Source organism: Micromesistius poutassou, assembly GCF_964030765.1.
Source record: "Micromesistius poutassou genome assembly, chromosome: 11".
Lineage (NCBI taxonomy): Eukaryota > Metazoa > Chordata > Actinopteri > Gadiformes > Gadidae > Micromesistius > Micromesistius poutassou.
Window position 1 is genome coordinate 1,714,872 of NC_140281.1, and position 15,981 is coordinate 1,730,852.

General features: G+C 49.2%; 1 protein-coding gene across 1 annotated transcript in view; it reads left to right on the forward strand.

The window, feature by feature from the left end:
- LOC311355857 (uncharacterized protein) overlaps window positions 1–15,981 on the forward strand; it is a gene marked incomplete at both ends in the record, with an annotated part of 39,933 nt that overhangs the window by 11,729 nt on the left and 12,223 nt on the right. The window contains 2 exons of the mRNA XM_084475674.1: window positions 12,389–12,448; window positions 13,833–14,022. Of these exons, the coding sequence (XP_084331800.1) occupies window positions 12,389–12,448; window positions 13,833–14,022 (250 nt within the window). The remainder of the gene's footprint in view (window positions 1–12,388; window positions 12,449–13,832; window positions 14,023–15,981) is intronic.

Sequence of the window (15,981 nt, forward strand, 5' to 3'; positions counted from 1 at the left end):
ACACGTACACCACTCTGCCGAAGTCACAACTTCTTAAAACTCCAAGCCTAAACACACATGTGTCCACACACACACACACATACACACACACACCCACACACACAAGCCGCAGTCGCAGCGTCTTAAGCCTCCAAGCCTAAACACACACGCATTCACACACACTCACACACACACACACACACACGTACACACACACACACACACACACACACACACACACACACACACACACACACACACACACCAAACTCAGACTTTTTCGTGTCAAGGCTTCAGTGAGACTCATCGATCACCAGAGTTTCCATCTGGAAAATACAATAAAGACATGTTTTATTTTTAAATATAAAACAAAACACAAGGTGCGAAGGAGGGTTCCCACTGTGCTGTTTTTGTTCATGTCTTTGGCAGCTTTGTGCAAACAGTAGTGTAGTTTTGTAGCGTTTAAGAGTCTCGCTGCGTGCCGGACTAACTTCGTACAGCGATGGAGCATTGGTCGCCCGTACACACCTCTCTCTCTCTCTCCGAGCGCCCTGAACTAATTAAAACACTCCACAGGCCTGGGCGCACTCATACGCCGGCACAAGCAAGGTCTGTGGTGGCGGGTTGTTGTCTGAGCGCAGTGCGAGAAAGGACGGCGTTCGGGACTTTCTAGTTATTTATACGAACCCAAAACACGCATAAACACGACGAACATCAAGTCTCAAGCTGAGCAGGTCCATTCACGACGTGTGAAGGGATTGAAGACATACAAATATCACTTGAAATGCCCCAGTCGTTTTTTAAACCCCAGACTGGATGAGGGGGGGGGGGGAGGGGTGGAGAGGGGCGGAGGCCGGTCGCTATACAGAAGGGGATTTCAGTTTGGAGTTCGGCTTTATGAGCGATCCCGCCGGCCCTGAGGTGGCGCGGCACACCGGCTTATTTTAGCCTGGCTCCCCTGCGGGGTAACGACCTCTGACCCGCAGTCCTGCTGCGTCATAAATCAGAATCCGAGTGCCCATTGAACTGTGCATCAAAAAAACAAACGCTGTGCGACAAGGTGCGCGTGTGTTTACCTTAACGGTACCGGGTCAACGGCACTCAGAGAGGGAGCCGCGTTTGTCTTTTTGTGTGCTTTAGCGTCAAAGGACACACACACACACACACACACACACACACAAACACTGACACACACACACACACACACACACAAACACACACACAAACATTGACATGCACACACACACACACACACAGAGTCAACCCTTCTGGAGCCCATCAACAAGCTATTGTAAACATACTAATCAAGCCTGTTTCTCACACACCATTACAAAAAACTGGGGGGCGGGGGGGATAAAGTTTTATTCCAAGTACTTCCAGATCGAGACAAGAAGCGAGTGGTTTCTTAAAGAAACCTGTATTTTGCGTGCGGGGCCCCGTGGGTGTCCAGCTGTGTCCGTCTCCATCGGCCTGTCTAGCCTTTTTAGGAGCGCTCCCCGCCCCAGGGCAGACAAACAGCGCTGGGCTGTGTGTCCCGGAGCAGGTTCCGGAGGCCCCAGGCCTCGGCCAGAGGGACAGACAAGGCACTAAAGGAGGAGGAAGGGAACAGTAAAGTCCAGGCCAGGACTAGCACAGCGACTCCGGCCTGCAGGGATAGCTGTCTCTCTCCCCGAAGGAACCGGCCTGGCCCCCGCTGATAAACGGCACAAAACACAACGCAAACAACCGCAAACAACAAACAACACCATCCTGGGACAATTGGACGTAGATCATTAACGTTTTATTGGCCCACTGGTGAGGGGTTGCTCTGGAGAAGGGTGGACAGCGAGTGAGGGTATGGTCAGGAGGAAGTGGAGGGGTTTGACCTGAGACACAGCAATGGCACTGATTGTCATTCACGGCGTTGTAAAAGCGTCGCAAAAGGTAATGAATTTAAGTGGACGCCAAATGAAAGGCCACTAGTTTCGGGCAATTTTGGCAATTTGTGAGTGTATAGTGTATAGATACATATCAGCTCCAAAATGCCAACAATTATTCCATTATCTGAACTAAAAACTCAAGATCCATTGTCTGGAGTCTTGAGTTTTTAGACCATCTCACACAAAAGCATAGTGACTCATCTCCAATCGACAATTCAACAATTACTTTATGAGGCCTTGAAAGGAAGCACAGCACGTCTCACCTGCGTGCCATCACCACAGGACAGAGCTCTTCATTCACCTCACTGTTGAATGGCCTCTCATGGAGCGAGCCTAACAGTGGTAGTTATCATCCAGCTACTCTGAGGCCGGGCCACTGTGTTACCACCTCCATGTGAATGAGCAATACACCACGACGAACCCCTGACCTCCAGCAGGGTCCTCGGTTTAGGAAGTCACCGGAAGGGCCGAAGGCAATTTTAACTACAAACAACTTTTATTTTTATTATTATCATTATTATTGTACAAGATAAACTGACGCTCCCTTTATTGCATTATGACATTTAATACAAAAAAAAAAAAAAAAACATGTAATGTAGAAATGTGACTAATATGGAACTAATAATATGCTGCATGATGTGCTGAAGGGTTGGACTATAAAATAGAAAGGTTTGCCTGGAACAACTTGGCACGTGCTCGTTCAAGGACAACAGGACAATTATCCACAAGTAGAAGAAGTCCAATCGTAGAGTGTAGAATATTTCAATATTCATTCATCACATTTTATTATGTCATAATTATAATTTGACAATATAAATTCCGTGTGCGGGCCAACCGAAACAGGCGGTTATTATAAACACGTGGTGGTGACTGGCTGCCCGCTCCATTGTTTCTTCAGGTGTTACCAGCTTGTAACTTAATGAAAACCTTCTCCATGTGTCCACTCCCTCGCCATAAATCCATTATTCAAAAATATTTTCATATCTCACTTCTGAAGCCTCTTAAAAAGCCTGCGGCAGTGACGACATATCGTAATATCTTATTATTATAATATGGGAACCTATGAGCAGGAATAAATGGAAAAAACGGTGTTAAACAGACACCTCATCGCCCAGCACATGGGGAACACTATGGATGATCAGGTGTCACGTGACACAGTACGGCGTGTTAATCCACCCGCAGAACACGAACTAAAACTCAAACCCAACGCCCCTTAGTACCACCGCTGTATACAGTGTGAAAACAAACCAGCCCTCCACACACTTAGAAGGACACACACACATAAACACACACACACACACATTAACACACACACACTGGGACAGATACAGACATTCGGACGGACACACACACACACACACACACACACACACACACACACACACACACACACACACATAAACAGACACACTTCAATGGGTATGCACACTAAGAAGGACACACACAAACACACATAAACACACACACACTTGGATGGTTAAACACACTTGGACGGACACGCACCCCCTTGGATGCACAAACATACAAACACAGATCTGGACAAACACACATACTTTGGACACACAAACTTGGAGGGACTCACACATACACTTTGATGGACGCACACACACAAACACACTTGGGAGAGACGAGACAAACACACTTGGACGGACACACACTTACGCACACTTGGGACAGACACACGCAAACTTCAATGGACACACACATACACTTTGACTGACACACACACATAAACACACTTGGGAGAGATGGACACACACATACACACACTTGGGACAGACACACACAAACTTCAATGGACACACACACACACACACTTAGGCGGACACTCACACACACACACACACACACACACACACACACACACACTTGGACGGACGCACACACATACACACCTGGGACGGAGACACACACACACAAACACAAACACGCACACACACACTTGGGACAGACACACACATGGATGGAAACACACACATATAAACCTGGGACGGAGACACACACACACACACACAAACACGCACACACACACTTGGGACAGACACACACATGGATGGAAACACACACATATAAACCTGGGACGGAGACACACACACACACACACACAAACACGCACACACACACTTGGGACAGACACACACATGGATGGAAACACACACATATAAACCTGGGACGGAGACACACACACACACACACACACACACACACACACAGAGCGGAGGTGGTGTTTGTCCAGATCTGTGAGGCGGCTCCTCCCTGTAGCTGCGGACCCCCGCCCTGGGGTCTCGTCTCCCGGCGGTCCCACTAAGTAAACAACAGCGGGACGGACGGCGTTCCGGCCACACCGCACCCCGACCACGCACGGGAAAACATACACGCTCCCCAAGTGTGCGTAAACACACACAGACACACACACACACACACACACACACACACAGACACACACACACAACGAGGCGCTGAGCTGGTTCTCTCGGCCGGGCCGTGGACGGTCCGCTCCCACCAGAGCCTGTCCTCAGGACGACTTCCTCCGGTTGTTGAAGCCTCATAAACACAGCGATACCAACAGGGCTTTGACTTAGCCGGGAGGGCTGGGAGTGATGAGAAAGAACACACACACGTGCACTACACACACACACACACACACGCGCGCGCGCACACACACAGTGTGAGTGCGCACTCTGACTTCAGGTCGCGTAACGTTAATGTTGTGCAGATGCTTCTTTTATTATATTGTCACTCATGTTTATGACGATTACGTTATCATTTATTTATTAGAATCATTAACTAAAGGCGTGTCTTAAACCTCCCCTTCAGGGATGAGAAACGTACCTACCATCTATCTCCCCGTCCATCTAGGAACTCCTCCGCTGCGCTCGACAGCAAACGCAGAGGGAAGAATACGGAGCGAAAACAAACACAGAAACACGTCTCTGATATCCACACAATCTGCCTATGATAAAGGTTCTCTCTCAACACCGCCGCCACCGCCGGCACCGCCGCCACCACCACCCAGCCACCCACTTCAATCCTTTCCCTCTCCCTTTACTTTCTTGGCCAACAGGTCGCTCCATCTGTTATCCAGCTGGTGCAGAGGGGAGGGGGTGAGGGAGTGGGGGGGGTGGGAGGGGTGAGGGAAGTGGGGGGGGGTGGGTGGGCTGGGCTGGGTGTGCTTCTGCTCCGAAGCAAGGGATGGTGGGGGAGAATAGCTCTATGGTGGTGAGGAGAAAGGAGAGGGAGCAGGGAGGAGGAGAAGGAGAAGGAGTTGGTGTGGGGGTGGGGGGGGGGGGGGGGGGGAGGAGGAGAGGGTTCGTCTGATTCTAACTTTCTCCCATGCGGTGATGGCAGTGACTCCCTGTAGGGCCTCAGGGGCCCACTGCTCAATGTCATACCGATGGACAGACAGACAGACAGACAGACAGACAGACAGACAGGCAAGCAGACAGACAGGACCACTATGTTTGCACGGTTTGAGCCATGTGTGTCCCAAGATGATTCTGTGTCAAACCCTTTCAGATAGAGAATAGGGAAACCTGAGTCTGAACGGCGTGGGTTGCCTTTGAGACCTCGGTTTAAGATGGAATGAAGGGAGAAAAAGAAAGGACCATGAGGAGTGACTTTGAGGGACGACAGGCAAGTATGCGCTTTGAAGGCGCCCACCAAACCACCATGAAACCCAAACGGCGCTGACACACAGACCTGACGGACCGGCGGTGTCACCAGCAAAATCAAACAAGGTGACCCGCGATGGTTTATGTGGCCGGTGAGATTACCTGGCAGCGTTTTTTGCTGATCATACGATACGGTACACTGCACCCATCGCCACGGGGGGGGGGGGGGGGGGGGAGGCTGGGTTGGTCACCCATGCACAGTGCGATCAAACAACCTCACAGGGACACGCACCCCGCATCACATTCCAAGAGGGCTGGATCACAGCTCGGTGTAAGCACAATAGAAATGAGGTGAAAAGACCAGGATAAAACATCTGATGTTAAAGGGGACATGTTATACCACCAGGTGTGAGTGTGATTAGCCATTACAAGTCATGTAATGGCTAGTAGTCGTCACAGTAGTCATCACAAATCAGATAATAGACTAATAGACTAAAGTCTGATGGCAGTCGAGTTAAGATGGGTATTTAACTGGGCATTTCACACTCTTTCACTTGTTTTCGACCAATCGTGTCACTGGAGGCAGGGATCTTCAGCTCGTAATTGGCTAACAGCGGACACAGATTCAGCCAGCACTTGTAGAATTTTCCCTCTGGAAAGTCAAGCTGAAAAATCCTGTCCTGATACCAACGTTCTTACAAAGTGACCGTAGAGGTTTTGAATAAACACTGGCCAGTGTAGAAGTACACTGATTAATAAAGTGATAATTAATAAATCTATGAATTATCAGAATAGCTCTGTATCGAAACAGAGGCCAAACTCCGCCCTTTGCAGATGTTGGTTTCCGGCCCAGGCTTTTCTCTCTCAATAAGTTCTGCTACTGCTATACCCTAGTAGGACCAGTGGATCCCAGATAAAAGCCAAAGCCGATGGCTCAGGTATCATTCTTCCTGCTCGACTAGCCCTCGCGAGGAGCAATGGCAAAGTACAACAGATACCATTGAGCTTGTATACACTCGCACAGTGCATGTCTCTACTTCCAATCTCACATCCCCATCAGCCACCTTTCTCTCTCCCTCGCTTTCCTTTTCTGTCTCGGACTTCTTTTGACAGAGGGTCAGGGGCAGACGACCCAGGAGGAGGGGGGGGGGGGGGGGATGTGGTGTGTAACTTTACACAAGCCCTTGTGCTCTTCCACGAGTGATGTGGAGCTCGCCGCCCACTGTTGGTTTAACCTGGTGTTAATTCTCTCTCTCTCTCTCTCTCTCTCTCTCGCTCTCTCTCTCTATCTCTCTCTCTCTCTCTCTCTCTCGCTCTCTCTCTCTCTCTCTCTCTCTCGCCCCTGCTGTCAAACATAATTTACAGGCGTTTGCAAAAAGCGACCTAGGCAAGAATGTGCTTTCATGTCGGTAATCAACGCCGCGCAGAGCAGGAATGAAAACAGAGATGCCACGGAGAGGTGTAGCGCACATGGCCTTGTCATGTCGGACCAATCTGTTGATCTCTCTCTCCCTCTCTCTCTCCCTCTCTCTCTCTCACTCTCTCTCTCCCTCTCTCTCTCTCTCACTCTCTCTCTCTCTCTCTCTCTCTCTCTCTCTCTCTCTCTCTCTCTCTCTCTCTCTCTCTCTCTCTCGCGTGCGCGCCCAACGTTCACACGACCTCAGTGTTAGAATCACAATTACAAACCAACACCCATCAAAACCAAGCTTGGTGGTTCCACTGCGAAAACCGCCAAGACACAACATTGCCAACCGCAGGCAAACAGCTTGATCATCGCACCGGATGATCAGAGGCTGGCCAGACGTACCAGAGACCGAGCGACATCAAAGAACCGTCCCACTTGATTCACAACCTACTCAATATTTACAAGAGGATAAATATGGTATGATATGGTATTACTCGTTTGTGTTTGAAGGGCTTGGCCTCTTGAAACACTCTTGACAGGAGCGGGCCCTTCGGCCCTTCAGCAGCTCAGACACATGCTAGAGGTTCCCGTGGCTGCGAGGTGTTCCCATAAGATAAAACGCTCATTCTCTCCCTGCTGTCAGAACCGTTTAACGATCGCCACGAAACATGCGGCGCAAGAATGCACCGTAACGACGCTGTGCACGCACGCTGCCCATAGAAGTGCCTGGAAATCATAGTTGGTCTTATCTTACGCATTGTTTATGTGTACTGTTCCCCGTGATGCACTTTAAGTAGAAAAAGCTATTAAAGGAGATAAGTTATCGGTGAGATTGTTATTGAACTGTTGATACGTCTTATTTGAAAGAATTTACCAAAAATGGGCCAAAAAAACTCAATAAACATTCTTCAGAACAAACGGCTCACTCTGCTTGCCTACGCTACACAGCAATATAACTTAAGTATACACTCGTCCGAGGAGGAACCGTTTTTATTTGACCAAGCGACGTGAGGCAGTCCCAGGCCTGCACAGCCATGGCAACCCTACTTGACCTTTGACCCCAGCTTGTGCTACACCTGTCAGCAAGTCACAACTGGAGTCTGAAATCCCTTCCCTCCCTCCTCCCCATCCACCCCTAGTGACCTTAGCATCACCAAACGACCTGTTCCCAAAGCAGGTAAAAGCAGACATACTTTGTGTTGCGGGACATGTACTTCAGATCCACCGCAAAGCCAAGTCATATTAGCTGTGCGTGTGGTGTGGCTGAAGGAGCGCTACAGCAACTTCCTTTGCTCACTGTTCTCAGGGATGCGTTGCGTTGTCTTTGAATCCCTCCCAGGTTCCCCAGAGACGCACCGGGCCCATAAAATAAACCCAGATGATCTTTGCTTCTTTGAAGTTCTTAACGGCGCTGTGAGAAAAGTGATGAAGAGTCCGATCCAAATCCAAACAGGATCCATCAGGAGGTTCTTGGTCTTCCGAGCCCGTGAGACACTAATAAAGCCTTGAACACACACACACACACACACACACACGCTGATTCCGGAGGTCATCGGAACGCAGATGAAAAATTGGGCGTACTTTTTTATTAAAACACGTTCTTTTATGACTTTGACTATGACTATGACTGTGCTTTGGGATGTATCAGAAGAAAGATATCTAGAACACACGCTCACACACAAACACACACGCACGCACACACACACACACACACACACTCAAACCGCAAAGCTCTCTCATGAGCCTGAGAACAATAATTTGGCGACAGCGAGGACCAATCACATTACACTGACCTCATCTCCACCCACAACCAGTGACTGTCTACAGCAAACGTCCCCCCCCCCCCCCCCGTCCCCTGTCCCCCCCGTCCCCCCACCTTCCATTCATACACCCCCGCGCCCCCCTCCCCTCTTCCTCCTCCAATCCCTGTCCATCGGGAGGGTGAAAGCCCTAAGTCTTCCTTCATTCAATAAGATGCCTGTCCATACCGGCTTAGGTTTCCATGTGTCTCTCCAAACACAAGAGCGTCCACCATTAGAGAATCCCTCCTCCCATCCATTCTCGGCGGTTGGACATGAGCAAACAGTTTTCTTTCACCGCCCAGGGCAACCCCCTTTTCACTTCCAACTGACAAACGTTTGACATCCGCAAACAGCCGAGGAGGAGCTCAAACAGTTGTAGACGCAACATCTCCCGAAGAATCGTGGAAAGGGAGCTGAAAGTCTTGTTGGGGGACTTTCTTTCTGTGGTTACACAATACAACATAACTTCCTGGTGCTTTGGGGCTTCAACACGTTTCCCCTCCCGTGAGACGCAGACGGGAGAAAGACCCCGCTGTCCCGCTGCAGACTGATCTATGGATCTCCGCTCCGCTGTGGAGCCCGTGTTTACACAGACCTAAAGAGCTAAACCATGGCTAAACCAAGGCTTTGCTTCGTATTTACATATGGTAATAATCTTTGCCATAAAAATGGTCAATGGGCTTTTATGTGGCGTGGTGAAAGTCTTTTTTTTTTTGTCCAAATGAATATATTTATAGCTTTAGCATTTACAATTTTCTCGTAACTTCTCATGTTTTGTTTAAATGCACGGAAACCATCTTGAAACTCCTGCCAAGCCACTGTTTGATTCCAATCTTTTTTTTCCACATTGAAGGTTTGAAATACATTGTTATTGTTTATTTTCCCTGCAGATCAAAACCATAAAGTAGCAAGTGGATAATTACACTGCGCTAATTACACGAAACAGCAGAAAGGTTTTCTTTTTTTTAGTTCCTCAACTCGGTTGCTGCCTCCTGCTCAGTTCAAAGCATCATTTGTCTTTCAATTACATGTGTCACACACACAGCAAAGCGATGGGAAAGTTCAGCGCTCAATTGCGGGAGTCTGCTTGGACAGATTGGACAAATATTTCCTTTGTGCTCTCCGTCTCCCCCTCTCCCCCTCTCCCCCTCTCTCTCTCCCTCCCTCCCTCCCTCCCCCTCTCTCTCCCTCTCTCCCTCTCTCCCTCTCTCTCTCTCTATCTCCATCTCCCCCTCTCTCTCTCCCTCCCTCCCTCCCTCCCCCTCTCTCTCTCCCTCCCTCCCTCCCTCCCCCTCTATCTCTCCCTCTCTCTCTCTCTCTCCATCTCCCCCTTTCCCCCTCTCTCTCTCTCTCTCTCTCTGCATTAACAGAACAGGTCAGGCTGATCTGTCGGCGTGACCGCGGCCGTCCCACCAGCTGCATCCATGTTCCCCCTACGCCGCCGTACTTAATCGTAGAGAGTCCATTTTCCCATCGAAACTGCTTAAGATAACGATAAGATTTGGGTTTTATCGTCTTTGGCCGTCGAGTACTGAAACAATCGAGGAAGGAACTTGTCCGGGACACGTATCCTGTGGAGGAAGAAATTATAAGATGCAATTTAAAATGAAATACAACTGTAAAAAAAAAAGACAAAAAAGTGAGTTCCAACACAAGTTGACCACGCGTGGCGCCATCTTGGAGCAACATCCTAACGATTCTCAGTTGATTGGGCCTGCTCCATTAATCGACGACCAATCTCTAGGGCGCTACAGTGCGACAGTAGAATCACCGTTCTGTGACCAGAAAAAAAAAAAAACTTTACCCAAAGCACTGAGCGAAGGAGCAGAACTTCCCCATCGGGTCCCATCTCAGTTCCCCACCATATGGAGAGCAGCGCCGGAGCCGGACTCAGTGTAACAGCACACCGACGGCAAGGACACACAGCAGCCCGGCCACATGCTGCTGTAAATCAAGCCATCGCAGTCGCAACCCCCCTCCTCACTCCACCTCCCCTCTTCCTCCCCCCCCCCTGGGTGTCCACAGGCACAGGTAAATCACGATCATGTGGTCAATGATGGCCTCGGATTCAGCCTTCGTAACCTCACGGCTGGAGACGGCGATGTGTGACAATGAGCAGGACGCTTAGCTTAGCAGCAGCCGCGGTTTTTTTTGAAGGCTTCATTACAGACACCGAGTGGTGTGTAAAGTAAACCACGGGCTTCCCGGAGACCCCGACCCGACCCGCCATAGTTGTTATAAACAGGAAACCTTCACCTGGTTTTGCATGGTTGCTTCCTTAGCAACGAGTCCACACACACACACTCAGACACACACACACACACACACATATACACACACACTCACACTCACACACACACACTCACACTCACACTCACACACACACTCACACTCACACTAACACACACACTCACACTAACACGCACACTCACACTCACACTCACACACACACACACTGACACTCACACTCACACTCACACAGACACTCACAGGGAAGCAGGGAAGTGTTCCAGAATTACAAGTGGCAGTTGTTTAGGGGAAGGATACACGTTGCGGGCCAACGGTATCCGTAGCCAACGGCCGATCCGAAGCTAAACTAAAAGGCAAAAGAGAGTAAATAAAGTAATTAAGGCCTGCGTAAACATAAAAACACTGTAAATGATCTTCATTTTCAGTTTGGACAACGTTGTTTATGTAATCATATGGTTTATTTAAGGCAGCGACAGAGACTGTGTTTGTTCTCCGCTCCAGAGCTCTTCTCCTCCACGGTACAAATGTTCTTCAGCAGCTTCGGTAACGTGTGTGTCTACAGCTTGAGCAGCTCAGCTCACAGGCCTGCCTCCGCTCCCCCGGGGACTACACACTGCTGCTCTCTGGGAGAGAATCAGAGCACGGGTTGAAAACAATGAAACTTTACCCGGGCCACTGTGCGTGACGGATGGGCCCCGAGAAAACTTTTTCTGCAATCTGCAGAAAATGCAACTGCTGTTCAACCTACGTAACTAGTGCTTTGAGTCATATGTTTGGGCATTTGTTTAGGGTAGATTTAGTTTAGAACTGGCGTACCACTAAGGACTACTACCACTTGGAATTGGTTGTAAAAAGAAAAAAAGAAAATACAATGTTTTTTTTGTTTCTCTGCAAATGAAAAAAAAAAAAAAATCACACACAACGAAACAAAATGAGGTGGAAAATGAAGTCGGCACACAGGCTACAAAAAGAAGGAGGCCATATCCCGCCTAATAAACGGCGCACTGAAAAAGAAAAAAAGTGGCACTGCAAAAACCATTTCACCGAGAAAAATCTCCTGCAACGACACGACGACACTCGTCACCGCGGACAAGGGAACAGCTGTTCTAGAAAAAAAAAAAAAAAAAAAAACAACGTTTTTCCACCAGCGTGTCCTTGAGGGGTTTCACCAAGGGCCAGGGGCACGTCATTAATAACTAAATCACCGAAGAAGATTCATGAGCCGAGCTGGACCGGGCCGTGACACGCCGGGCGCTGGCCACCTCCGCCACGGCCGCCGCCGCCGCCGCTGCCAAAGAGCTAGGTCATCAGAACCACTGGGAAGAGGAGGAGGAGGAGGAGGAGGAGGAGCAGGAGGAGGAGAGCAGGGGAGCAGGGCTTCACTGGCCAGATTGAAATGTCATCTGTGCCCTCTTGTGGAAGGTTGGCACAGTTCAACCTCTGGTTTTTCCAGCTCACTCAGGCTCCACGGCGGATGAGAAGGTGCGAAGAGAAGGGGACCACCGAGCTGCAGGCTCACTGCACCGATTCGGATTGAGTTCTGTTTTTTTTGTCTCATTGCTTTCGGGGGTTCCACTGCGCTCTCTTTCACCTCAAAGTGTTTTGGCGAAGCCCGCAAACCTCGTGGCTGTATAGGAAAACGTATGAGAAGGAAATGATACACCCGTGTATAAAGCCGGCCGTGTTTGGACTGGACTTGGGAAAGGCTCTTCAGATTTGTGGCTGCCATGTTCAATAACTCTGCATGGTGAGCTGGACCGGACATCATGGGGAAGGAATAAGTTTTGAGCCATGATTTGTTTTGTAAATTGAAGGCGGGTCATGAATCAGTCTGTCTCCCCCAACATGTAAAAAGTCCATATCACCCCAATTCAATTTCACCTACAGCTCGTGTCCAACTGAGACGCCAGAAAAACAGGATGGATGGGACACACAGACAGACAGATAGACAGACAGACAGATGAGGATCCGACAGAGTTGTCCAATTCAATATTCAACAAATGTCTCCGCAGTAAAACACTCCACAGCTTGGATTGGGTTGCCAAGACTGAGCAACCCTGATTCTGATAGCTTCTTTCCGAGGTTTTCCTTGGAAACTTAACAAATGCGGTTTTATAATTTACCCCACCTCTCCCCTTTAATAACAAAACCTCACCGACACGCACAAGAAAACGTAGAGCTGCGCGCGGGCCGCCCAGTGCACTACCACAAAGCCCTTATTAAACCTCCATAAATAGCCTTGAAGTCTAGGTTTTCTGTGACAGACATACTTCTTTCACGCTTGGCCATGCTTCCCTTAGCAGCCAATAAACCATCACTATGTCATGCACGCAAGGGATGACGCTGTAGCCATGGTGACGACAATGTTTTCTATTTTGCATTCCCGACGGAGGTGTCTCCCAATACAAGAACACGCGCCCACACACAGGCACACACACACACACACACACACACACACACAGGCACACACAGGCACACGTGCGCCCAGGCGCCCGCCCACACACACACACACACACACACACACAGGCACACACACACACACACAGGCACACACACACAGGCACACAGGCACACACACACACACACACACACACACACACACACACACACACACACACACACACACAGAATGCAGAAACACACACGTGCACACAACACACACACACACACATAAATGACATCACCCTCTCCGACATGAAGCCTGCTAAGAGACCCCTTGGTGCAGTAGAGTCCGGTACTGGGGGTCCCTGTGGTTCTTGTGGCTGAAAACAGTCCAACTAAAGGAGAGGGGGGGGTGGGTGGGGGGGGGGGGGGTTCTCTTCAAGGTTTCTAAGTCCATGTTTGGCTGTGGTTTTCTGTGGCGTAGAAGCAGAACAAACACAGTGCGGCGCGCGGTCGGAAAATGGGGGCCCGGGCGGCAGGTAGCCGAGGCCGAGCTCCCTGGCCGAGGGGGCCCCTGCCGTCCGCAAGCCAGCCAGCTCCCCTCGTCCAACGCGTCGGCGCTGGGACGGCGCGCGCGGCTCGCGCCGCGCCGCCCCGTTTCAGCAGGCTCAGAGGTGGCTGATTTCGGAATAATAACCGTTTACATTTATGGTCTTACATGGTCGGGGCAGTTAGGCCCCCCGAATCAGGAGGGAGGGCTAAAGCGTCCGGCAGGATATTGGATATTGTAAATGGGAGCGGAGGGTACAGCTGGTTCAGACATCAGCCACAGCTCATTCTCCTTCGACAAAAGGGAAATAAAACTAAACACCGCGGAAAAAAAAAAACGGAAGAAAAGCATTTCGTACGACCAGAAATGTGCAGAGAAACGCTTTAGGAGTCACGAACAGCAATCGACTGGTGCCCATAAAGTGCCATCAGAGAGTAAGTGCAATAAATCTCCCCTCCGAATGAAAACCAACTGCGAGGGAACCCTCAGAGGCCGCGTAACCACGACTAAAACATTGATCTTCCCAACCGCCAAACGAGAGAGGCACTCCCTCAGGATGTTGTTTCGTTCGAACACAGAGCACCATGGATGTCCCCCCTGTGTGTGTGTGTGCGTGTGCGTGTGCGTGTGCGTGTGTGTGTGTGTGTGTATGTGTGTTACTTATTGTAAGTCGCTTTGGATAAAAAGCGTCTGCTAAATGCCCTAAATGTAAATGTGTGTGTGTGTGTGCGAGTGTATGCGCCTGCGTTTGAGACTGTGTGTGTGTGTGTGTGTGTGTGTGTGTGTGTGTGTGCGTGATCAAGCCCACACACTGGGGTCCTTGAGTTGCTCCTCTTTGCAGAAGCGATGCTGGGAATCTGAGATCAGAGGTTTTGGCAGCGCGGCCGCTCTGGTGAGGGGAAACAGCGTCATCGCCATCCTGGTGATTGCAGAGGAGGAAAACCCAAACACTCCATGTCATGGCCCTCCCAGCGCACTTGATTCTGTCCCGGGGCACTTCCTTGGCCCTCCCACGGACCATTTGAACCGTTTGGGCCGTTTACCGATGCCTGGTCCAAATGTCCTCATAAATGACCTCACCTACCTCAAGGGATAGGTTATCAAGGTCACCACTAGCATGGTGTCGATCAGGAATATGCTCTTAGACAAGTGCATCATTTACATTTACTTTAAGGGCATTTAGAAGCCGCTTTTATCCAAAGCAACACTATAAACAAACACTATACACTATGTTCATAGAACCAAGTGCCAAGCACTAACAATTGTTTGGTTAACCCATTCCCGGTATAAAACAAAGATAGCTAGGATAAGATGATATATAAAAGTATGTATGGCACAGAGCTAAGGGAGTGAGGCCGCCGAGAGAGGTCAAAACGGGATCTTTATTTGAATGTAGCGATCTATGGCTCTCTCGTTTCTAGCATAACTGCTCTCTGGGGGTCTCCATACGGTGAGGGTTCACTGGAGAACGTTAAACAACAGACCAGGAAGCACCTAACCAAGTCGTCAGCGGTCGCTGGACGCTCCACCACGGTTATCGAACAGATCACAGAAAATCAGTCAAAAGGAAAAACTGTCATTTGTTATTTTAGAGCCATACCGGTCTGGGTGATGCAACCATCGCAGACGACTCTCTTGGCTTCACTTAAACAGCCATTACCAATATCATTTTAGAAAAGGAATTTGTTTTGTGCTGATTCTGCCAAAGAGCGTTTAGCGTACATGCGCCTGCCCAACGCCTGCCACATATGTAAACAATGTCGACATAGCACTTTGGACATTTTGAATAACAATGTTATGGTAACAATGTTAGTTATGTCATTTTGTACTTTACAAAATGTCTCCTCAAAAGACTGCTAATTTGCCATTGTTTATATTCGTGGCAGACGCAAGCGTACACACTGTATGCTCTTGAAGAAGTTCAAATGGTTTGATTCCTAATCACAAACAACCAAACTCCCTTTTCGCTGGATCTCAAAAACATAGAGGTCACTGATCAGGAAGGATTTTTATCACAGTTTTAGTGAAGATTACATATGATATGGATATTGGTTTTAACCAAAAATGTAAAATGATTTTTTGG